This window comes from Mya arenaria, chromosome 1 (assembly GCF_026914265.1).
Source record: "Mya arenaria isolate MELC-2E11 chromosome 1, ASM2691426v1".
NCBI lineage: Eukaryota > Metazoa > Mollusca > Bivalvia > Myida > Myidae > Mya > Mya arenaria.
Window position 1 is genome coordinate 56954828 of NC_069122.1, and position 27295 is coordinate 56982122.

Below are 27295 nucleotides of genomic sequence, written 5' to 3' on the forward strand. Positions count from 1 at the left end.
TTGGGGTTGACGCAAAGATTTTCTTAAAAATCTTGATAAAAAAGGGACGAATGTCACTCAACAGAGTTACGTATAGAATGTGACGTAATACGTTATATTTAAGATATAATTAAGATTTAATTAAATGGATATGTGTCTACATACTGTATGTTTAGTTATGTAGGGCATATTTGATTGTCATTTGAATATGAAAGTAGTTGACAGCCGACCTGGTACAAATGTACAAAATGGTCATGTTAATTACAAATACGTGTATTCCTTGGGTTGTAAAGCTGTCATATTCAGACCACAAATTAGTATAAGAGAGATGATTTGGGATGTAAAGAGACAGAGGGTTAGGCAAGGCAAGGAACGCGGCCTTGGGTCCTTAGAAAGAACGTGGAACAATAAAGAACTGACATTCGAAGGGTTGTTGTTCAATAACTTAAAGACTTCCAACAAGTTAAGTGAACAGTAGCATTACGCGACATATTTCTATAATATTATACAAATTTAAGACTTTAATGCATAATTATATTCGTCACATGCTGCATCTTTGCGGTTAACATTCAAGTTGTTGTTTTCTGTATAACAACTATGTACTATAACAAAGCCACTCTGCATGTTATAAATCAATTAATTCGAATTGCCTAATAGGGATAATTCCTGCAAGAAATACGTTTATTTTTCACTTTGATTGTTATAAACACGTTAAACATGCGTCATTAACTTCTGAATTTAAACGGTAAATGTCGTCATGAACACTCATTATCATGTTTAACATGTCTTAAATAATTGATATTGTAAGATTTGTCTATATTTAAAATTGATATATCTTTTATTCAAAAAGTCTCGCATAGCTGTAGGAATTGATTTATACATTATAAATGAATGTCTCATCTGTTTTTATATCATGAATGAATCAAGGTGAGGCTTTGTTAAACATTCTGTCTGACAGTGTGTCTCTTTGTCTGAACGTATAACAATAAATATGACAACCTCTAACCCAGTGTTATATCACCATTTTAAAGAAAGCAAATTTCTTTGTATATTGTGTTTATGTTTTGATATTTAGTGAATATGTAATGTCGGTATTAATTTTACTTTATAAAGGATCTAAAACAGTTAGATATGAATATGTTGTTTTAAATTATCCCGAGTACTTAATTTCTGCAATGAATGAAGCGAGTGAAATGGCTTTGCTTTGGCAGTTTGTTGTTAGTTTCATCTTTGGCGTTGATGAAACAGGTAAGTATATTTTGTAACTTTTCACAGGAAAAAAGCAAGTGATAAAATAATAGGACATACGTCGTCATATAAAATACACTTTTATTCAACTCGTCGAGGAAATAAGGCCTTAGGCTTAAAAATACTCTAATTTATAATTGGATGCAATTTCATAATAGGACGTTTATCACATAAATAATCTTTTAAAAGAGAATCATTTAAAGATATCCAAACTGTATCAACATGCGTTTTTCTTTGGAACTTTCTTATTTCAACTGTTATTCATAAATGCTGCGCGTCCTTGTCTTTGAAAAGAATGCACGAACCGATCTTGTCTTTCCAGAAAGGAATAACAATATCGACCCATTGCAAGCCTCGTTACTATCTACCGCACGTGTATAAGGTCCACATTCGAATCAGCATTATCTACAATATGTTTTGCTTACTCCTTTTGTTGCACACGCCAATAAATCGGTATCTCTTTATCTGGAGCTGGATTACACAGTTTAAACCGAGCCAAGGTACTATCATAATATTTTGGTCCCGTGTCGTATTTTCCTCACCTGCTCTGCCCGTCGCACTTCGAGAGGTGTCGTCAATGCTTCTTCATTTTATGCATTTAAGCATACGTTGCCAAAATACCAAGTTCGTTATTACACCTAAATTAGAAAAACGAATTTAAAAACAAAGGAGTGTTAATGGATACAAAGTAATGAAGACGAAACATCAACATTAATTTCTAATTTGTGTTTCAACTGGTCGTTCATAGGTACAACACCAACCTCCATTCATCATTTTGAATTTAAGTTACTCTTCTAAAACGTTTTTTGGATAAATTACAGACACTGCTTCGCGTTGCCAGGAATATCCAAAGACATTGTGAAGTTAATTCAGAACTGTCAAACTTGCCAAGAAAATAAGCCAACACAAGGACGTGAACCATTGAAAACAATGCCTTGCCTAATGAGCCATGGGAGAAAATTGCCGCAGCTATTTGCGAAGTTGACAATAAACAGTTTCTGGTAGTAATGGATTATTATTCCCGTTATCTTGAGATCGGGTACTTACCGAGAGCAACAAGTGATAACGTTGTGGGAAAAATGTCAAACATTTTTACATCCCCAAGATATCCGCAAGGCAATTCTCATGCTGGGGTAAAATTAACGAAGGGTATTTTGAGACAATCTGATGTTATCAGAGCACTTCAAACGTATCGGAACACGCCAACAATAGCATCAGGATTTAGTCCTAATCAGCTGATGATAGGCAGGAATGTTCGCACTTTTCTTCCATGTATTCCGGAAATCACTAGAACAAAATGGCGACGGTCAATTGTTCAAAGAAACGACAAGAAGACAAAACAAACTTTTCTACAACAAGAGATATTCTGCACGTGCATTGCCATTATTGAATTATGGTCAAAAGGTCAGAATAAAACTAAACAATCAGAAGAAATGGGGAAAAAAGGAACTGTTACTATTCCATTCCAAGAGAGAAGATCATACGTTGTAGATACAGAAAATGGGACATATACAAGAAATCGAAGGCATTTACAACAAATTCCGAACAGTGATTTTCGTGAGCCTGACAAATCAAACAAAAAACAAAGTGAAAACGGTGTCACTGTTCCTTTTCAACAATCCAGGGAAACTCCGAGTGAACAGAGAGATAAAACACAAACATCTCCAGTAATATACGTAACTCGAACTGGGAGGGAAGTTAAATCACCACAGTGATATGGGAACTATGTTTAATGTTAGAAGTAATGATATTCAGATTAAGTTCAAAAGTTTCAGATAAGACGTTATAATCGCTAATTAAGAAATGTATTAACTGGCAGTTTCGTTTACGTTTAGATTAGAACTTCACAAAAGTTGTCAGTGCTGTCTCTAATATGTGACCCTTAGGTTAACAATTTATGGAGGGAGATGTTTGGTATTCCATTCATATAAAATGTAACCATGATTACTGAAAGCTGCTAATGAATATTAGGCTCCGCCTACTGTCTAATGTTACTCTTATTACTGCTGCAGGCTTTTGTACATAGCAGAGTTGTGTTTACTATCATGAGATGTATATCGTTATTAAAGTATAAAACATTGAATTGTGTTTATATACACTGACCACTCAATTTCATAACAGTATGATATTATTTTATTTCCTATAAACATTACAGAATGATTACACTATAAATAGAATACTTGAAATTAACCAGACACATGTTCTTATTATCGCTGATCAACCTGATGTTTAATACGGAAATAAAATGTTTTCAAAGTCCGTTTAATGCATATATCTTATAATAGATGGATACATTTGATCATTTGTGAATTTTAAAGACATAGTGTATTTAGAAACAAGTATTTCTCATCGCTGACGAACCTGGTCAGCCTTATTCGAAACCCAACTGCTGGTCAGCCTTTTTCGAACTTTGCTGACCATGAACTTAGATGATATCTAATCCGGAAATAAAATGTTTTCAAAGTCCGTTCAATGCATATGTCTCACAATAGATGGATACATTTGATCATTTGTGAAGAAATAATGTAATTACAAACATGTATTTCAACGATAAAAAAATCATCCATTTTGCTATTATAAAGTATAATTTATTAATAATATATCAATTATTATACATAAAATGGTACACAGAAATTATAATAACGCAATAAAACTAATGCAACATTTAATATTAAAAGGTTTCGTTTTCATTTTTCTGGCCTGGTCAGCCTTTTTCCTCTATATCTATATGATCAGCACTCTGGTCAGCCTTTAAGCACGACCCATTGTTTCGTATTTAACAGTGCAACAATATATGAACATTTTCGTTTCGCCAATCTTTATTGCAAATTGTGACCGATTTCATTTTGGAATGCATCGTAACAGAAACATTTCTGTTAAGGCAAAGCAAAACCTACAACAACAAATGACTGTACACTGTAATTTTCTTACTTCAATCTAATATACATACAATAATACATACCTTATAAACTCAAAGTACATGTTTGTTCATGATGAACACCCGAAATGCGTCTGAAAGTGTTGTTCTGAACTCTTAAACATACTCTTTTCAGTATAATATACTGTATTTTGTAATGCCTTACAATAATATAACGGGGAAAATATATTTGCTAGGAAAGACATTGATCGGTCATACGTAGAAACAATTACACTTTAATGTTCAAAATCATAACAATTATAATTAAATTTGTGCCTTTATAGCCCAGATGCCTCTGTTGATATATTTATAAGACATGAACATGACCTTTCTTAATGTGTTCTTCTTATCTGATGTCATAATGGCTCAGTTTTACTCTATTGGTATTAGTTTTGAAAATAGGTACATGTTCCTCGTGTTCGTTTTTAGAAGTGTCTCATGCTGGCTCAAAATATATCAATTTTAATCTTTGCAATAGCTACACTTCCCACTCTGAATGGAATATACGGTCCAGCACCATTTATAGCTTTCCTTGTTATATTCATAACAAGGAAATCCAGGCTGACAGCATCTTTTGTAGTTTTGATATATATCCACAAAACACCAATAAGTTGTTTTTTTGTTAACATCAAGGTGGAGACCACAAGGATGCGTTGGCAGACAATTTGTGTTATCTACGGTCTTTGTACCGGGGATGCCACAGTATTGCCACCTGCTTCCCGACGGGCACCAAAGGTAGTTTTTGCTTCGTCTTTCACACGCACCTGTACAGCAGTAGTCCCATTTCTGTTTGCTGATATCCGTGTAGCACCACATATAGGAGTAACCATAGAAGTTACATGGTGTGTCTGGATGGCAAAGTGAATTTCCAGCTGTCCAATAATTTGCGTTCTGTTTCAAACTATGTGTGTTTTGCATTCCAGGGTCTTTGACAATGCTCACTTCTTTATTATGGTTAGTTAAATCGACTACCCTTTGCAACGTTCCTTCTTGGTTCGTTTTCAGAATATTTTTTTTTGACTCGGGTATCTCCGACTTAGGTATCTTCGACTCAGTTATTTCCGTGTTACATGCTTTACTTAAATTCAACCTTGATATGTTGGCAACTGCGTCGATACCTTGTGTTTCTTTTGCCAAAGATACTTTTAAGATAATCAAAATCACGACGTAGGATGATAGTAGCATCTTTTTTTCTACAATATGATTAAATAAATAATTTAGTACATATATATGTAAGTATTTTAAATTCATTATTTACACCTTCAAGAAGGTTATGTGTTACATTGTCAGAGATTATTGAGCACATACATTAGTTAACAGAATAATACATCATAGGTTAGATGACAAAAAAATGTTAAAAAAGGGTAAAATCAGTTTAATTGATTTTGTGACTTTTCGGAACGACGAATATTTTGAACATAGATAACACTTTTATAAACCTCATATGAAATAGTTATATGTAAGGCTAGCTGAAAACATGATTTCTTATTATGTCTATTTAACGATTTAAAAGACAATTAATGATAGTTTAACAAAAAGATACATAACGTTATGTAACAATACATTTCTTTTGCTAATAAGATTCTTAAAAATCAACGTTTTCTCGTAAAAGTAGGTAAAGCTGATTTGATGTACTCATAAAATGTTGTCTGCCAAATATATGCATTTTAATTAAGGAATTAACTCAGATAAAGTATTAAAAAATCATTATCATAATCATCACTATCATCACTATCATCTTCATCATCATCATCATCATCATCATCATCATCATCATCATCATCATCATCATCATCACAACTATCACAATCACCACTATCACCATCACCATCATTATCAGCAGCAGCAGCAGCAGCAGCATCATCATCAGCAGCAGCAGCATCATCATCATAATTATCATCGTCGCGGTCATTTATCATCATCATCATTACCATAATAATCTCAACCATCAGGAGTAACAGCAGCAACAGCAGGAGCATATTAACATCCACAGCCGTAGCATGACCACAATCGCCACCACCACAACATTTAAATGGGATTTTTCGCCTGTTTACACTTTAATGCATTTCAATATCACTTGTCAAGTGATTTTATCTTCGTATCAAAGATTAGTAGGTATAGTCCATAACAACTCAATACCAAGTCGTTAACGAGCAACTACAGTCTCCATTACATTTTGCGCACCATTCTTCGCCAAAACAATTACGCATGCACATAGTCTGCCATTTATTTACAAAAAAAAATGACAAAGGTTTCTTTTGTTTTATCAGCTGCGAATGTTTACCACAAAACTATCATGCAATTGATATACTTAAAACTTCTGATGTGACTAATCTGATCATACAATTTTGTCTTCCGGCACTACACACTTTCTTTGGACACTCCTGGTCATTACCATAGACTGAGGGATTTGCAAAGTCTAAAGCGACTCGTAGGTTATGAACACTTATAAAGGGTGACAAACATTGATATTGATACATTGACCTATCTATCGCGATGAACAATGACACAGCTAACGCATCTGCATGCATTGAGCTAAACGCACAAACGTGAAGCTATCTAGACATACAGGGTCTCAGCTTCTTATGTTTTGATCTTTACTAGAATTTTACCTATGTTTAAGTTAAACACTTAATGATGCGAAGCTTTATTTCATTGATAACTTTGTATTATTTATAATTATCGTTAATATAAATTCTGGAAAAAATATGTGTAAGTAATATTTGAAACTATAAAATTAAATATAGCCATTCCAACCTTTTTTTTTTTGTTAATATAAAACATTTAAGACAATTATAGTAAGAACGATGTATTCTTTTCTTGTAAGTAATAAACAATCACAATACACAATATGAGCATGTAATTAGATTGCATTTATACAACATTTTACATTTTTTACGAAAGACAGTTCGTAAAGAATAAACAAAAACATTTATTTATATCATGTTTTAATTTTTTTGAAGAAAAGGAAATGTATCATCTTGGCAAACAAGAAAGAAAGAAGGATATTAAACTATCTTATATCTGAGTACAGCAAGCAGATAAAACAGGTTCAAAGATCAGGACTGTAGAATATCATTATGCGCTACCGTATTGCTACAAAACGCACATTATTTTGCGACAAATGAACACTATTTAAAAGCAAATTGTTTTCGCACACGTTTTGCGACAAATGAACATACCGTTTTGCCCATTCACCATTTTGCTATTTAAAAGCAAATTGTTTTCGCACACGTACTGTTTTGTTTGCTACAAAAACACACATTGTTTGGTACTGACTGTTTTGCCGATTTCCATATGCTAAAATTGCACAAAGTGCATACCGTTTGCCACATAAAGTTTGGCAGCAAATAAGCGCATACCATTTTGCTAAAAAAACATACAATTGTGTACGTTTTCCTACAAAAATATCCTAATATTTAAAATATAATAAATATCTGAATAAATGGCACATTGTTACTTTCATTGAAATTGAAACACACTAAAAATTATTACGCAATCTTTAAAGACTTAAAACATTCTTTAAAACATGAAAAATCATGTATATAATGCTTACAAGTGTCACAAATATAACGTACAGGATAAGGAATATACCTTTATAAATTTACGCACATACGAAAGTAATACATGCACCCAAAGTCGACTTTTTTGTCAAATAGTTTTAGCATCCCTCTAAATAGTTCTAAAATGTATATAAGTATCAAGTTAATACTATTGTTTTATAAATCCGTATTTAGTTTAAGAAGAAATTTAGTGTCATCATTTGTTTGTGAAACATATTCATATCCTTGAGTAATATGATTATGATATATTTCTGAGTGTCTTGTGTTTTTAAATTATTTGACATACTGGATTTGCAGGTTGTTTTTTCAATCCTTTTTCCTTATTTTTACTTTCTTGCCGTTCAGCCTGTCGAGGATTGATCGGTATATCCTCCGAGGGGATCAATTTCTGATTTTTCGCGAATTTCGCCTGTTTGTAAATATTATCCCAGATGTCGTACTCTGCTACAAGTTTCTTATAGTATGCGTCGTCTTCTGATAACTCTGCTTTAGCCTGCTCTATTTCTTGTATCTTCATTTTCAGGTTCTCAAGAAATTGTGATCCAATACTCTTTCGTCCATCATTTTCCAACTTTTCGAATGACTCTAGTGCCATTTTTTCAACTGACTGTTCACCTTCAGTAACATCTGCAAACTTCATTGGAATCGGGACTGAACTAGATGAAAGGCGACGCAACTGACATTCTGATTCATCATCTGGAAAAAGACAGTATACTAGTATAAACCATCATTTCAAATATATCATTCAAGTTTAACGCTACATTACCCTTTATTTAATGCATAGCCAGTCGTTTCATGCTCCCAATCGTAAAAGTAGATAACGAATGTCACAAATAACTTAAAATAGAGGTTTTCTTCTATTTCGTATGTTTCGCTTTTAATCGTATTTGTACTCATAATCATATTTTCAATGAATCCTGTAATATCCTTCTCTTAAATTCTAAAAATCGTACCAAGTTTGTCCTTAACCATTTCGTAAACAAGTTGCTCTTCTTCGACCTTTGTATCCATATATTCCTGCAAGGCAGCTTTGGTCTGAAATTATGCCAGTGTTATATTGTATCAATTCGCTTTACATTTAAGTAAAAATTCGTAAACATAATAATAAACTCTTTAGCATTAATAACATAATATGTAAATATGTTCTTTATAAAGAAAACAGTCAGCGTTTGGAAACTTTACATGTATTGAAAAAGAAGTCTTACGATTTATGGGAATATTAGATTCCGCTCATAAAAATGTTTATATATTTACCTTTGATCCAAGGTAACATTCTTGCTTTATGAATTTATCAGCAAGCGTGTTGATGTCTTCCATATATTCGCTGTAACCACGCACATGAGCATACTTTCTCTCTCTAATGTTCTGTTGAATTTTCATGTCCAGCTGTTTTAAAGACCTTCTACACCTGTCAAGGGAGTCTCTCTCTACATATGACTTGAATCGTTTCAAATTATCTTCGAAACATTCCTGAAATAATAAGTGAAAAATATGTTTATATTAAATAAATCGATTATTTCTTTATCTTGTACTTATTTCTCAATACACGCTTTCTGGGGAAGATGCAAATATCGCATTAGCCAAAAGACAATTCAGGTCTTAGTCAGTTTTCTGCAAAATTAAGCCAACCAAAGTCACTCTGCAACCTATTTAATTTCTGGATCTTATACCATACTAGTATAAAGGTACCCAAATACGAATGCATACTAACGGCTGCTTTTCGGTGAAATATTTCTCCATCATCAACAACAACAATTTCCTTTAATATCTTCATAGCTTCGTCCATGCAATCAGTGTGATATTTCTCAAGTCCTCTCTCATTTGGCATGCTTTTGTTAATCCTCTTTTTCATTTCTTCTTTGTAGCATTCCGACGCTTTCAGCACTGCAAACTGATTTTCCTCGTCAGCAATCCGTTTCATAGCATCGTTTAAACACGGTGCCATGTTTTTCTTCACGGAATTTATGTAGCATATAATCATCGTTTTCAGCACTAGATATAAAAAAAAATCATATGTAAATAAGATAGATTTTTTTTATTTAATGAAGTGCTGGTTCATCTTAATATTTAATCATGTAAAAGAGTAAACTTGTTCAATAACCAGGCACAAATTTTATCAACTATTCTTTGAAAAAAATAATCTGTATTAACATCTTATATGAGACAACAAGATGGGTTTGTTTACCATTACGAGAACTTTAAACTCACACGGATATATAACATGGCAAATTAATTTTAATCAACGTCTATAGAACATATTTAATGAAACAACACCTTGATACCTTTAAAAGCTTTTTATTTATTCGATTGCTTATATATTAGATACATACTTCTTCCGTTTACAGGCTTTCCTGATTTAAGTTTCATCGGGCTACATTGGCATAGGTATTGGTGCAAGTCGTTTAAACGTTGCAAAAACCCTGACTCAATCAGAAAATCTGGCATTGAATCTAGATTTTCGGGCTTTGCGCATGGGATAGGGATGGCAAAGCATTTCCTATTCTTGAAATATCTTCGAATAAGTTGCCTTGGTTCGTTGAAATCCCTAAAAATGTCCGATTCCCCAGTCTTGTACACTAGACGTTTTTCAAGGAGTTTATCAGCAGATGTATCAGTATTTAGATTGTAATCTCGTAAAACGAGAACGAAATTTGGAAAGAAGAAATCGAGAAAACTGTCGTCCTCACTTGAATCTCTTGCAACCGTCACGTTAGAATGAACCACCTTCAGAAATCTGTATATATCAATAGCCATTAATGCATTATGTTAATAATATAGATGTTCATGATTTTAGTATAAGGCCGTCCTTTCGTCTGTATTTGCACCTGTCAAACGAACTTACAAACACTGCCCTGACTAACTGTTTTATGCTTTGAGTAAATGGGTTTTTTTTTATATTTTCTCGTTAACTTTATGGCATTTTTCAGGCGTACAAATCGGTCGGCTGCTTCTAAATAGAACATTAAGAAGGGCAAAATGCAAATTGTGCTGACTTTGAAGCAAATCAAACCGCGAAATAATACAACACAAACATTAACATTATTTGGCAAACGCCTGACAAAAAATGTTATAATCCCATAAAGGTTGATATTTGTTAGCCATCGAAGCTCAAAATTGCTCGTTGTGTTAAACCCAATTGTCAAAATGTTGGTATTTTATTTAAACGCCAAACACATGTCAAAATAATAGTTCATCCTCCTATCGTTCCTAGGGAAAAAGTTTATTTGAAAACAACAACGTTACCTGTGATAATTTGAAATTTCTTACCTAAATTTGCTGATATGTGAAGCATCAAAGACTCCTTTTGTGTTGTAGACTAGAGCATTACACAGAAGCGTTGCAATAAGGAATATCCAAGTGTCTTCTTGAATTTCAACCTGCAATCACATCGGATAAATTGTATAAATGGCAATGAATGCAACATGAGATTTTAAAGGAAGTTTGAACAATTGATTGCTTATTGATTGCGTCAAAGTTAAATTACAATATACAGGCTATTAATGTGCAGTTTCAGTAAAACAATAACTTTTTGTAACTTTGATCGGAATATTTCATTCTGGTGAAACACTTGAAGATCTTCTAACAAACAAAGCAATCCATCTGTAGCGGTACATGCACATGATTATCAATTAAAATCAGTCGTATTCTATGTTTAAAGCGTGACGGATATAAAACGTATAAATGTGTTTTAATTAATCAAGCAAACCTTTTCTGGATCATCTATGCCCTCCGTATCGAGAAAAACAATGACCTTCCCTTCCTGAGTAGGATGAGGTCTGCACATTATCCATATTCCTTGCGTCTGTGCGTTGGCTGAGTGCCCAACAGTGAAAGCCTTTCCTGGAACTAAAATAAACTTTCATCTAATCCATAAATATAAACGAGATAAATATGTTTTTCCGATTCCATTTAACATCATTTTAAAGCGTACATTTTAACTGTTATGTTATTGTAATAACATTGCACACGAACTCCTTTTATGTATATTAATTACTAGTAAGTTACTTTTATACAATCGCATTTAGTTATCCGTTATGTGCAGGGGAAGGTTATTCGCGCTCACCAATTATTCTCGCGTTTCTTTGCGGGCTTGGGCGTATGCAAGTTTAGTATGTTGTGAGGGATTTTTCTACATTATACCAACTAATGGATAAAATATTATATAATCACAACTATTTTTAAAAATGTAATTAAACATCATGTAATTAAACATGAAATAACCATCTTCGGCCGCAATCGTTTCGTTTCTAAACAAAAAAAGACGAAAATCAAACAATGTTCTTTGTGTTAATGACAGTTCCTTTATTAACTGTTTCATTTCGAACAATGTCTAAAGCAATAACTATGTGTTGCAGATAATATATTCAGTTGAAACAGCAAAACTGCGGTAAATGCATATCAAATGAGAAACGTCCGATTCGAATGACTTGTTTTAGTAGTTTTCACTGAACCTTTTATGTATGTGACCACGTTGAGGCAAGACTAACTACATTCCTTAGGAATTGAAAATACCATTTCTTTTTAAATATAGGAATGGGTAATTGGGACTTACCACCACTTTTAACATGTCTGCACAACTAGGTTTAATCTATTAAACAAACTATTAAATAATTTTAGCTTACGGCCGCACTTCTGTACAAGGCGACTAAGAAGGAACGATTTTCCAGTCCTCAGACATCCAGCTACAGCTATGACACATAATGGCTCCTCAATTTGGCTAAGTTCCTCGAGGGTATCATAGTTGTAAGACAGTGCGTTACCTTCACCATCATCGTGTTTGACGATAAGTGGTAATGGTCTCTCGAACAATGATAGTTTGTACCTAGAATGATATGTTGCGATGTTGGCATTTTGTGATGCATATTCTGATGTATCATTAAGTCAGTCGATTACTACAATTTCAGATACGTTTTTGATAAATTAATCTGAATCACTTAATTGCAATATATATATATAAAGAGTACATATCGAACCAGTAGATTTATTCGAAGAAATTGAATCAAAGTATTTTTTTCGAAAATCTTCTTAGTTCTAGAACTTACTTGTCTGCAAGTTTTACATTTACAGCGTTGGTACTGAAAACACATAAAAGGAGGGGATCGAATTCATGCTAGAATCAAAATGTACTAGTACGTAATTTTAAAAACATGCTTATGCCAAATTTAGAACTGGCGTGAATGTTTCATCAAATACAGACTAGATATTTTTACACTTCTTTTCAATCACAGAGCAATGATAAATATTTAATATACTAATTGTTTTAACATCGCGTCGGTATGCATTGTCCATTATGTCAAATATCATTTTTAAGCAACATACCCGGCCTTTCTATTAGCATGTGCCTCTTTAGGAACCGGAGCGTTGCTAAAATGTTAGACGGAAAATTAATTTGCACGGTCATGAAGCAATCACATTTAATTTAGTCAAACACTTATTATTACTCCCTTTTTGACAAGAGTTTATTAATTGAAGAACATTTCACACGCTTCCAATACTCGACACTGAATGTCAATAATAGTTTGCTTTGCTCGAAAATGAAAGTAGGGGTACACACTATAGATTATTAAAAAATACGTGGATATGTTTGAGTAACTATGAGTTAAAACATGCAATACATTATGTACGAGTACATGTAACGCAATGAGGCTATGATAGGGATGTGCATCGGTTAGCATTAGAGCTCGTGAAACGACGTGTAAATAGGGAAACCTCGTATAAGGCCGAAATCAAGGTGAACTGGCGTTTATTGATTTCTCTTATTTGTAGCTAGACTCGGCTTTGTACTATATAACTGTTTTTTTACACTAAGTTTGGTTGGTAGGTTTTGGGGTGCTTTATACTAAGTTTCTGTCCAAAAGTGAAAACTGTTGACAGAAAGTACACTTTTGTTCAAATAAATGTTTTATATTAACATTGTAATGTTGACAACTTTCGCTGCCGTGTTGACAAATTCATATGTAACCCTAAATTTTATATAGTGTAACACATCACAAGTCGATGTGAGATACGATGAAATAAAGGCTCGTATAAGGCCGAAAAAACAACAACAATATAACAGGGCTTTTTTTGACAACACATCACTTAGTTTGGTTGCGGAGGCTGGGTTTTGGGGTACTTTTTATTAAGAAAACTTTTGACAGAAAGTATATTCTTGTTCAAATGAATGTTTTATAATAACATTGTAATGTTGACAACTTTCGCTACCGTGTTGACAAATTCATATGTAACCGTAAATTTATATAGTGTATAACATCACAAGTCGATGCGTCAGTGGTCCATTGCAGAGGCCCAACAAAGTAGTCCTGCATCATTTTCCTTAATTATTTCTTAATATATTTTTTTGTATCTTTGAATACAACGAATTTATCATTGTTAGCTGTGTGAAGCTGTTTAAAAGAATTCATTAATAATATATATTTTATTACGGCAATATCGCAGTTGAGTCTTATGAATCTTGAACTGAATAACGTTAAATAGAATGATATAAACAAAAAAGTTAAATTAGATCAAATCCCGCTCCCCGCTTAATATTTGAAATATGTGCCTAAGAAACAATGATAATGCTTTCTTTGTTGAATGCAACCCATTTCAACCTATACATATCATGTCCCTTTCAAAACATCACGTTTTAAGGCACACGTGGACGCCTGATGACGACACACCGGGGACAAATTAAATTAATTGAGTTGTTAAAATCAACACATCGTAGGATAGCTCTCATTTTTATTGTTTTTTGATAATTTTGTAAATTTGTACATTGACGTTGTATATATGTATGTACAGTAACATTATATGTCAGCGTTGTGATAAAACACGTTATTTTAACAAATTGCTCTCTCTGATTAAATAAGCCTTTGCAATGCCTTATATAAAATCCCGTACTCAGCGAAAATGTTATCATAGAGATGCGATGAAAAAAAGGCGTACGTGAACATGTACCCACTTGTTATTCATAGATTTGGAGATCCACTCTATGCCAATTGAACTTTACATACTGGTGATAAGATAGCTGAAGTAGGATAAAAATAGCATACACTTTGTATATAAAACTATTTGTCAACGATTAAATGATTTACGTAATAGTTAGATGTCACGGCATAAATTCTTAATGATTAAAAATTCGGCGTAGTGAGCGTTGCGAACGAGGATTTTTTAATTATTTAGAAATTACTCCAGCTCATCTAACTGCCTTAGAATACAACCGCATTGGTTGATACACTGACAACGCAAAATTTGACACAGGGAGTGTGTATCTGATAAGTGGCAGTAGGCTGACCTTTAACTACTCGCGAAAGATGAAATTCTCAATGATTATGTCTAGTACTTAATGATTGCCTACCTGCAATTTCATTGGCTTAAATTGTTATATTCTAAATGCCGTTAAGTGCAATGTAAGGGAAATGTCAAGTACGAGAAGCAGTGTGAGTTTTCATTATTGATTTAAAGATGCACGTTTACTCACAAATAAGATATACCACAATTAATAAAGTTGTTTTAATTTACCGTAAAGAATGAATACATATATCGAAAACAATGGTTATTATGAAGAATTCTGTGGGTTATTTTCATGAAAGAAAGGTGCATAAAACACGGTATTTCTGTCTAAGTTGATGACTGTAAATCCTTTGGCACTCACCAATAATTTAGTATGTGTGCTTTTACAGCTATTAAATACACGGCTACAATCTTGTAATCAGTAATTTAATGTCACTTAAAATAAGTCTAATAACACTACAACAAAATCGAGGTTAACGTTTTTATGGACACTCAAATATGGCATAAGCTAATGGTAATAGTTAAATGTCCAGTAAGATACTGTCTATTCAACACTCAAATATTACAGCAATGAATAACGTTTACAGTACCCTCCTCCCTCTTCAAACACCCTTCGTCTCTCATTAAAATCCATGATGAGCCGTGTTCACCTTAAAAAAACAAATATATGAATTTCTAATATTTAAAAGTATCGATATTTAAAAAAAAAACATGGCACAAATGATAGTAGATATAGCTGGGTAGATAGTAGTGTTCTACTATAAAACAGTGAGTGTTTAATAATTAAGCCAGTACCGTAAATATAACGCATACTTATGCAGACTGAGCAAGATGTTATCTTTAAGGGTTTCTGTTTACAAACTTAAAACAAAGATGTCACTTTGCATTCGTTCCTCTTACAACCCAAACATTTATCGAAGCTCCTAGACGTTCACGTAATTGATTTATAAAGTTACATTTTACTAACCGTTCCCAGGCGGTACCTAACAATTGTTGATAAACATACCTAGTATTTTATATATAGTATGTATGCACTGTGCTGTTTGTGGAGTTTCGTGCTGTTCTCCTATGTTTCTTGTTTGTGATTTTATGTTCTATGTCTTTGGCGTTTACCAAGTGCCATTAAACATGGTTTATGTTTAAATTTTTTGCTACTGAGCTTGTTTTTGTAGTTTTTTGCATAAATGTTTATACTGCCAAATACTACATTTTTACTATGAATGAAAAACGACATAAAGATACGATTTTTTTAAATGTTGCAAGAAACCTTTATGAGACATTCATTTTCAGTTCGTGTCCAAAGTAATAACTGAAGACAGAAATACACACACTTTCCTTGATATATCGTAAAGACCACTCTTGGACAATTCTACACATGCCTACGGATGCGTTTTAATCTGACTAGAGTGGCATTGATATATGCGTACTTTATACATATAATATTGTTTAGTGCCGTGTGAACAGTTTATTCATTATTGCTCTATAATTGGACGTCTCATAAGCGCAATTTGGAGGAATACGAAAAATCCTGGACAAGGTCTTTAGGTTTTTAGTGATCAACACCAAAATATGAACAATAGATTTCACTTTAATCTGCAATATATGTATATGAACCAAAGTAAATATTGAAAAATATACTATTGCATATAAGACATTCTTAAACAATCATAGAACGTGAATTTTCATACGCAAATTTGTTTTATCCCGCTTTCAAACAATTAATATTTAAATAAAAAAATACAGAAACAAGCTCATAGCCGAAAGTGTAAACATCAGATTAGACACCTAGTAAACAGAAACGTTATAGAACATTACTTAAAAGCTAAACCGAATCGGTATATTCTAAAAAAGTACAATTCCATGACTTTACTATGCTTTGATAATTAAAATAATTAAAATAATATTGCTTCTATTTATAGGTCGATATTTGAGATATCAACATTTTATGAGTATGTGATAATTTGGGATTTGAAAGGCATATCTCCCTTCCCTTCCCTCCTTTACAATTTAGTATTATATTAAAGTTTGACCATTTGCGACCAAGAAAGAAACATATAAAGAACAGATCAATGTCTTGCAATGTATCGGAATATATTAACACTTTCTCAATATCCTCGATGAAACCTGCTTGTTATTTTTCACGAACGTCAAAAGAGCTCACATTCAAGTGTCATATTCTAACATTTTATCAATACAAAAATATCCCAAGTGTGCGGCTTGAACCACTGACCCCTGAAATGTGCACTTCTTTGTTGATTTATCACTTACTACAATCATAAAACAATCACAACTTCATTTAAATAGTCGTGTTCAAAAGACGTATGCTTATCTAAAAGAGCTGCGTTTTTAATACGATGAGCGTTTACTGAGTAGCCAGTTATCTTAAGAGTGAATGTTCTGAGTGGCCATAAAATCAACAAACAATCAAATGGAATAAAAAGTAAATTAGTTTGTTTTTTTGCGAAATCAGTTAATTTTCAAATCAGTTTTTAAAATATTTGTACTTCATAAACAAAAGAGAACTTGCCGAACATAATTTGTAACAATGCTAACACATTCTACATCATCAAGGGAACTATTATATATAAACGTTGAAACAATGAAAACGATATCCAAACTGCTTTTAAAAATGATCCATATTATATAGGAAAGAGTAGGCTCTTACAAAACAAAACGGTACTGACACTAACAAAATCACGAAAAAGCGATGAATGGGAGAGCTTTTCAGCCTTCTGGTACACAAAAAATGAAAACAAGTGTGCAAACCAATTTTCAGACCATCTGCAGGGTAGTAATAATAACAAGTATAAGTCGCGTTTCTCTTTTTGAACTTAACATGCACGGTCTCCTACATATGTCAATTGAAAACATAATTTTAATTGTATACATAATAACATTTTTTTAAATGAGTTAAAATAGCTCCAAACAATGTTTTATTGTAAGTCAAAGTAAACATAAACTTACATTATTTCAGTTATTCAAACAGTCAGTGGAAATTTAACAAAAGTGTGCTTACCTGTTCTTTTAAAGGACAGTTTTCAAATGTTATCCATGCTGCATGCACATCTCTTACAATCTTTCAGGATTGGCGACACGCTGGATAATAACGTCATGATATGTTAAACTTTGTTTCATTCACTATCATTTTTCCATGAAACGGATAACAAATCAAGACCTTTAAGGTTCAATTTCAATACGAGGATTTATGATATAACGTAAAGATTGTGACTGAAATGTTGACACACATTGGCTGCAAAACCACCATGAAGGCAAAGGACAATCTGATTAACCTGTTTGTTACGTGCGAGATGTTAACAATAACATTTCATACTGCTTTTCAAAATACTATCAAAAAACGAGAAATAACGTGCAGAATTTATGTGAAATACTTCATAAACAAGCTTAGTGGCAGTAAGTTAAGACATTAATTCCTTTAATGGTACACGGTAAACGCCAAAGACAAAGAACCCACGTCCTTATTATTTTTTAATATTATTCCATTTTAGGCATACTCAAGGTTAAACTCCTGCAATTGAATATATTTGAGTTCAACTTTTTAAATTTGGTTTGTATATATATATATATATATATATATATATATATATATATATAAATACATATATGTGGTTTCGAAAGTATACGTGTTCAGCCAAATACATCTTGGCATATAAACTGAAATTATTGCCCTCTCAAATTTAAATAGATGAATAAATAGTGATTTATAGTTAGATATTTTTCTCATGGTATTTTAAATTGTCGAAAACTAACATAAACTTGGCATCGATGTGTACAATGCATCGAAACTTACTAACTGAAGTACCACATAGTTTGCAATGTATTTAAGTTTAGCAGTTATTTCGTATTTTTCGATTAAAAATATAACTGGGTATGTCTACCAGGTAATATGAATTACTTTATTGCGTTATTGGCTAGTCTGTGTTATCACGTGATATGACCGACGTAGGTGTATAGCTTAGTTATGTCACGCGATTAGAGTAAGCCTTTGTAGCTCAGTGAGTACGACGCTTGACCACAATTTTGGCGACCCGGGTTCGAACCCTGACACAATTTATTTTACAGTTTGGTACTGTTATTATAATTATGATATCAAAGCGTAACACATTCTATTAGATAATTTATATCCTGAGATTTGTTACAAAAATCAATTTTTTGGTGCCTTAGTTAGACAGCCCCTTTAACAACTAAACAAAAACACATATGTTAAAGGATATATTAAAAGATATCTCAATTATTCGAAATTCATTTTTACTGTGACTTGCGTAGAAAACAAAGTTAGTCCGCTTGCGCCTGAAATAACCACCCATGCACAAGCAGAAGCGCAATCGACTTATCTTATGAGATCATGCATTATTGTTATGCACTCAGATAAGCCCGTATGGATTAAGTTCCGCCAGTAGATATAAATGTCACTTTCGCGTTTTCAATAGGTTGAGTTAACAATCTACTCGACCCGTTTATTCAGCATTTTCTGATCTAAGGTGACCTAAGTGCTGTTGAATAGGTGAAACCGGTCATTTTTTTTCTTTCATTCCGTATTATTTAAATAAAGTGCACATACCAAGCTATAAGTTGTACTAAAACTGTACCAAACAAAGCAAAGTTTGATGCTGTACACTTGGTTATTTGAGAGGTAAAATGTGAATCGTTATGAATTGTTCACATGTACAAGTGTCAAGAGTCTATTACCTTTTCAATATGACATATCATGTCGAAGTTGTACTCGCATCAAGAAAATGGGTCGTGGTAAGCTTTAACACAAATATTTATTTCAAGTAAAGCTATTGTACATATAAATAAAACCTTCGTGATAAATGCAGTTTTGAAGAATATTTCATGAAAAAAATTTGCTTGTTTTCATCGTTTTATATTTTGCAATGTAGACTCATGTTATGTGTACAAATGAATTTATACGAAGTAGCACTCGAAGTATTTAAATGCATAAGGCTGTATTTTAAAATTTACGACATAGACCATTTAGCGTGACTGTGCTTTTGTCCTTGCCAATTGTTGAATTTTTTAAACAAAGTGTTTTGATTAAAATCGTTTGCATACAAACGCAGACGTGCTGTGGCGCACTCTGCCCATTTTGTTTACCAGACACCAACATATCAAAAACATCACATATCTTTCTAAATGTATTGGATGTAATCAAACTTACATTAAGTTTACGAAATTACAGATTAACTGCGTGTCCTCATTTTGATTAAATGAATATCTTCAAGTGTTTACTCGGTGTCGCAATCTACCTATACTAGCAGTCAAGGACAGCTCTAGTTTAGTTTGTCCCTGGTATAATAGCATACCGCTACGCGGATTCTACTTAAAAGGTTTAATTTAAGATGATATTTTTACAGAAATGTGTTTATAAGGATTCCAATGTGGTGCATAATAGGTTTTTGTAATAATTCGACTTTAACTTTCCCTTCAACTTGATCTTACTGTGCATACATTAAAAACAGAACATATTATGTTCATAACTGTTTCATAATTATTACTTTTTATCCAAAAGACCATAATATTCCGACTTCTAAAGTTATCATTTACAAATAGTTTACCTTCGTATATGACTTTTTCGAAGAGAAATTTACCCTAATGAGTTTATATTATTGCCCACCATTTAAGATACCTGGGGTGCGTTTCAGAGACGATCGTTAAGGCGATCGTTAGCTGATTTTGGTAGTACGACCAAAATTACCGATCCGCACCGTTTCAGAGACGCAACGTGCACCTGCTTTATCGTTAATATTGCTCATAAACCTACGACCGGTAAGAGGCACTCGTTAACTTAACGACCAAGATGGCGGACGAAGATTTTCTCCATATCAAAGTATATTTTTACTTTTTATTAACATTTGAGAGTTTAATATTACGTGTAGCATGTTCGCTGGTGTGGAATTTTCAAACTATGTCTAAAAATAGCTGAAAACAGTACGAAAATGTTCTATTTCCGCCGTTCTGTCAAAAACGGATTTTAACTGTAGAAGATATAAGCTTTTTGTTATATTTTGTTAATGTGCTGATATTAAGTACATCTAAAACATGGAATATGATGTTGAATATGATTTGGTTCCATTGCTGTCATGTCATGTCATGTAAAACATGTTCTTGAAATTCTTCTATTTCAGATGGTTTTTAATTCGGATAAATAAAATTATTTTTCTTAATTTTACACATCTAAAACTGATGCTAAATATATAAATATAGTTACTGTACAGTAATGTACACAACACTGTCACAACAAATAAGTTGATTATTGGCTACTTTAATACCATGAACACTATCGGGTGACAATGTAATCATTTTATTTCACCTTTACTTGTAATTGAAACTTGTTTTAGTAAGGTATCATATGGTTTATGTAGAACTTTGTAGTATATATGTACAAATGTGAGTTTTCAACTGACAAAGGTTAAATCTTGTCTTTTTCAGTCATACCATTTGATGCCAACTGTACAATGAAAATTGACAACAGAAGTGTCATGGTCTTGGTGGAAAAAGCCTTGCTCTTCATTGACTACTGTTTAATAATGGTATGGAAAAGGGAATTTAATTCTAATGTTGGTTTTATGAATAATAATGGAGGTATATTCAACATATGGACACATTGTCATAAGGACTAATGTAGAAACTAAACTGTAAAACCATATTATGTACCTGCAGTTAATGCACAGGCTATGAACGGATGCTGAATGATATTCTATGTTTATTTGTTTAGTGTTTTTGCTTGTTAAATATTGTTTAAGTTAATTATTTCAGGCTGGTGATAGAAAACTATCAGGAATGCTTCTAGCTGGCAATGGAGGGAAATATAAAAGTAGGTAGGAAATGATAAAATGCAATAAGATATCAACCGATTTTATGAATAATACAATAAAATGAATTTCATATTGATACAATGTTGAGCATCTTACTTTGAGCAGTTAACTGGTATAGCATAATTGTTATTTAACTTATATGAACATTAAACAAGAAATAAAATGTGACCAGAATGGTGTTTTTCATGTTTTCTTAAATACCCTACCTATTTATTTTTTTAAAAAGACAATAATTTTCATAAAATATCCAACTATTTCAGTTGAAAAATGGGAATGAAAATTATGTGTTTCTTGTTGTTTAACCATTAAAAGGCGTTTTCATAAATGCAATATATTGTGCTGTATTAAACAATATTTTATAACTTTTTGTCTTTTTCAGGACACTGAAAAATCACAAGGTTTAGAATATGCTCACGGTCAGTCTTCAAGAAACTCACCTTAAAGGTATCAGTGTGTTTTAGGAGACTTTGTCAAAACAGTACTTTATACCTACATACACTGGAGATACCAGACCCAGCAGATAACTACAGATATATTGACACAGAACCTGAAATAAATTGCATATCCCAACACAACATAAAACTTTAAACTATTAAATAGGTAGTGAGGCATTTGTGTGTAACTTTCATTATTTGAAATGAAATTTCTTATTTATTTTTGAAGTTTGACTTTGCATTTAAAAGCCATTGGCATTAGATTTTCCATATTTATATATATATATATATTTATATAGTTTCAACTGTGATGTATATCCAGTTGTACATGTTTCCTCTAAGGATTAAAACACTTCTGAATTATATAGGAAAATCTAAATGATTCATTTATTCAAACTTATGATAGTATATAAAACACACACTACCATGGTTGATCATGTAAACATTCATACTATCTTATTATAGAAATTAAGTGCATCTTTTTTGATATTTCTGAATACATTTATTTTTACTTTGACTGTCTCGTGCATAAACACAGAATGCTACATTAAGTGTATACTCCAGTGTATATCATGACATGACTGAAATAGATAATAGATAATATTTGCGTGAAACTCTGAACACTTAACCACTATGACAATCTGCACCAATAAAGATACATTTTGTTGAATAATGTGTTTTGAAGAGACTAGCTTGTAAAATAGCTGTATTTCTTTTAGTAATTTTGTGTATTTGAAGCATGTCTGCAAATGTAGATTTTATCATGTATTTTGAATGGATCTGAAATGCTGTTTATTTAACTGTTATAACAACGATTGGCACAATAAAGATGGATTTATGAATTGTCTTCATACAAAAAATCCAACCAGTCAAAATTGTATTTTCGAATTATTTCCCAATACAACAACTCTCAGTCACAGTTTTGGTGCATCATCATCATCATCATCATCATCATCATCATCATCATCATCATCATCATCATCATCATCATCATCATCTTCATCATCATCATCATCATCATAATCATCATCAACATCATCATCATCATCATCATCATCATCATCATCATCATCATCATCATCATCATCATCATCATCATCATCATCATCATCATCATTCATCATCATAATCATCATCATCATCATTACTCATCATCATCATCATCATCATCATCATCATCATCATCATCATCATCATCATCATCATCATCATCATCATCATCATCATCATCATCATCATCATCATCATTCATCATCATCATCATCATCCAACGCACCCACCACAACAACCACCACCACCAACTTCACCATCTTCATCATCATCCACATCATCAATCATGAGGAACATCTACATATCATCATCTCGTCATGATCATTGTCGTCATCGTCACATCATAATTAGTATCATTGCCGTCGTAGCATTATCATTATTATTATCTTCATCTTAGTCGTCGTTGTCGCATTATCATTATAATGCTCATAATATTCGTCTTCGTCGCCGCCGCATTATCACTATCGTCGTCATCGCATCATCATGATAGTGTCGTTGTCGTAATATTTCACTTATCAAAGACGAATTTAAAGAAAAATCACCAGCCTGAAAAAACAACGTATTTTGTTGTTGTCCAATTTTTATTATAAGTACACAAATTTCAAAATGAGCGTCGGAACACGCCACCGCCTCCATCACAAAAAAACCGGATGCTTAAGATACAAATGTAACATTAATAGCAGAATAGAGACTGCGAGTTTGTATCATTTGTGCAAATCATTATAAAAAGGAAAGTTACATTAATTGATTCCCTTCAAGAGATTATCATTATTATTATTATTATTATATATATATTCTCTTTATTTCCACCATTACAGTGATTAATTATATAAATAATACAAATTATATAAATAGTACAAGTGTTACACATAATAAACAGTCATAGAAATATCATAAATTATATGCAATATAACATACATGCCATGAACAAATTATAACATTATTACACACTCTCAAACACAATCATACTAGTATTTGGTGACAAAAAAGTAAGAACAGTTATATAATATTAAACTTTATGCAAAGGAAATATAGGAAAAAGAGTGCTCGTTTATCGTAAAAAGGCAATGGCTAGAGTAGAGAAGTTTAGGTTAATAATGGTGTTGTTGATAAGGTAGATTTGCCAAATAACTTAAATTGGTGATGATTTGGCAAGGGATGATAACTGTAGAAATAATATTAGATGAGTTAGGCACTAATACCCGCACTTGTCGAAACGAAATACAAGTGAAGGTTGTGCGGTGTTAAACATCTACGTTGAAAACAATGTAAAAAGAAAATAGTATTTGTGATACGTCTCACTTTAATTAAAGTGGTTTGATGTTGATATGGAAGAATGGTTTAAGTTCCCATAATGATTTAATTAGTAATATTAAAATATTTGTAATTACCAAATTAAAAATAGAAATAATAAAAGAGGAAATATGTTCCTGACAAACAAATTGCTTTACATTATTATAGAGCAAACAAAAACAGAGCACAATATTTAGTTGCTAATGAGATCAGCTAAATATGAATTGTTTAATTGTTAAGCTTATTCAATTTACGAACAAACATGTAAAACATGTAACATGTATTTAATGTGAAGAATATTTCATATCAACATAATGCAAAAACAAGCATTTATAAGGTGATACGTCTTTCAGAGTTTTAGACTGTGATCTAGTCAATATACAGTTTGCAATAGTAACATTGTAACATCTTAGTCTATTTCTCCACGGATTACTGATGATACGTATTTGCACACATCATTTATATATGTCTGTTCCATATGGTGGTCAAGTGTATGTAGCTTTCGTTCACTAAACATATGTGATATAATATGAACGTCTGACCCGGCGCACACTATGGGATGTTTGTTCCTTGATTGGTTGAAGTAGTTGCACGAATTGATCCTGTGATCACAAACATTGTCTGTAACAACATTGCATCTTCTGCACAACGATCGAGCGTTTGTCCGCGTGTCCGTCAGCAAACGAATCACGACCGTGGCGTTGCGTACTTCAGTCGGGGAGTCGGCGGCGGCCCATATAGACGCCCTTCTAGGAAGTGGATGGACCGTTGTAAACCGAGTAAAGTCAGGGTCTCCGCTGGTACGAATAAGCCACTGTTGCTTGTGATAGTCACTAACACGTGCGCTGACAATGCGTTTCCATGATGTTTTGCTCGGCATCGAGAATGTTTCTTTGTAAGAGGTCAGATAGTTCAGCATATCATACTTCCTCAGCACATTGTATAAATCCGGTATAACACCGCGTTGACCAGTGGTGTTACGTAACATGAATAATCTCCATCTGTAGTCGAAGATTTTCTTAGCTGTGTAGTTAGCGTTCATGCAGCAAAGCTTGTGAAAGAACATCAGCTTTCGTTTGTCGACATTTGCAATCACTGGGTACCACCCGAGAAGTCCCAAAGCCATGTCAGTGCGTGTTCGTGATGAAACGTTTTGGCACATCTTTGCAGCCAGTCTTAATACACGTTCCAGATTTAGAATGTCGTTTACAGTAAGAATCGACCATAGCTCGGACCCGTATAGCAGAGATGGGACTGTAATCTTCTGGACCAAATCCGACATGATAAGTGGGTTGACATCATAATTTGCGTCACGGATGGTCATCAGGGAAAATATGGATGCACGCCCTTTTCGCACTCTTGCGTCAACAGCATAACTGCATTTGTTTGACTTATGTAGAACTATTCCGACGTGGGTGGCGCTATCAGACGAATTGAGAATAGTCTCATTAATTATTACAGAATCGATGTAATTCCTGCGTCCGCCAAAGATAATATATGCACATTTTGATTCGTTAAGTTTGTATCCTCATTCATTGGCATACGATGTAACGATGTTTATTTGGGATTGCAGACACGATTTATTTGTAGAAACTAGAGTTAAGTCGTCAGCTAGGGTTGGATTTCCCGTTTTCATGTCACCAATAAAGGATCCATATGGAGATTCTTCCAGATCACATAATAGTTTGTTGATAAACAGGAGATAGAGCCAGGTTGACAGTACGCCACCCTGGCGGACACCTTGTAGTACCGGAAATGGTGATGACTGGATGCCATTTGCAATAACAACGCTTTCAATGTTAGTGTAACAGTTAATGAGCGTGCGTAGTGTCTGACCGCGTATTCCGTACTCTTGTAACTTAACAAATAGTGCGGAGTGAAGGACGTTGTCGAAGGCACCGGAAGTGTCAAGCATGGCCACATGGGACGGGGAGCCGTATTCCTGATTTAATGCAATTGTTTCTTGTAGACTAAAAGACACTGTCAGCGAACCCAGTTCAGGTTGATATGCGTTCTGTTGTGGATTGGGAAACTTTTTACCATGTACTTTGGACCAACGCGTGAGTCGATCGTGTATAAGTTTTTCAAATACCTTGTAAATGACAGGTAGTAGAGTTATAGGCCTGTTACTTTTGCACTCATTCTTTGGCTTATTTTGCTTATGAATAGGAATAATGATCTCCATTTTGCAGTCTATAGGAACGTAAGATGCAGGCAATATCATTGTAAATAACTTTTGCACATAGACACAAAGTGTGTGACCTCCAGAGTATATATTTCATCATGGGTGACGTCACGATCTAGAATGTTATCAGTGCTACGGTCAGCTGAGTATAAGAAGGTCTGCACTCTATTGTCTAGATCTGCATGGAAGTCTGTGTTAAAAGTTTGAGAACTTTTACGATAATGGCAGATCGTTAATTGAATCTGAAACGCACCCCTGGTCATTAAAAGGCTTGGTTATTTTAATTATTTACATGATTGTTTATTTTATACAAGCATGAGGTCTTAGAAATTAAAGTTAAGTTGACATGTTTTCACCTTTCTTTAAGGATTTTTCTAGTAAGATAAAAAGATTGTTTATGCTGCTGAATATAAAAAAAGAAATATATATATACATGTATTAGTGAAACTAAGCTTATCTTTATTTCTAACACACGTGGTGATATTCGTATTATATTCAAATTAAATAATTAAAAA

General features: G+C 33.0%; 1 protein-coding gene across 1 annotated transcript; it reads right to left on the reverse strand.

The window, feature by feature from the left end:
* Positions 1 to 7950: 7950 nt before the first annotated feature.
* Positions 7951 to 25919, reverse strand: LOC128228165 (guanylate-binding protein 1-like). The gene is made up of 10 exons (XM_052939325.1): positions 25212 to 25919; positions 12750 to 12817; positions 12330 to 12529; positions 11414 to 11553; positions 10975 to 11084; positions 10038 to 10441; positions 9419 to 9699; positions 8962 to 9177; positions 8661 to 8742; positions 7951 to 8403 (listed from the first exon to the last, which is right to left on the reverse strand). The coding sequence occupies exons 1-10, from the start codon at positions 25917 to 25919 to the stop codon at positions 7976 to 7978; spliced, it is 2637 nt and encodes an 878-aa protein (XP_052795285.1). The 3' UTR covers positions 7951 to 7975.
* Positions 25920 to 27295: the final 1376 nt, after the last annotated feature.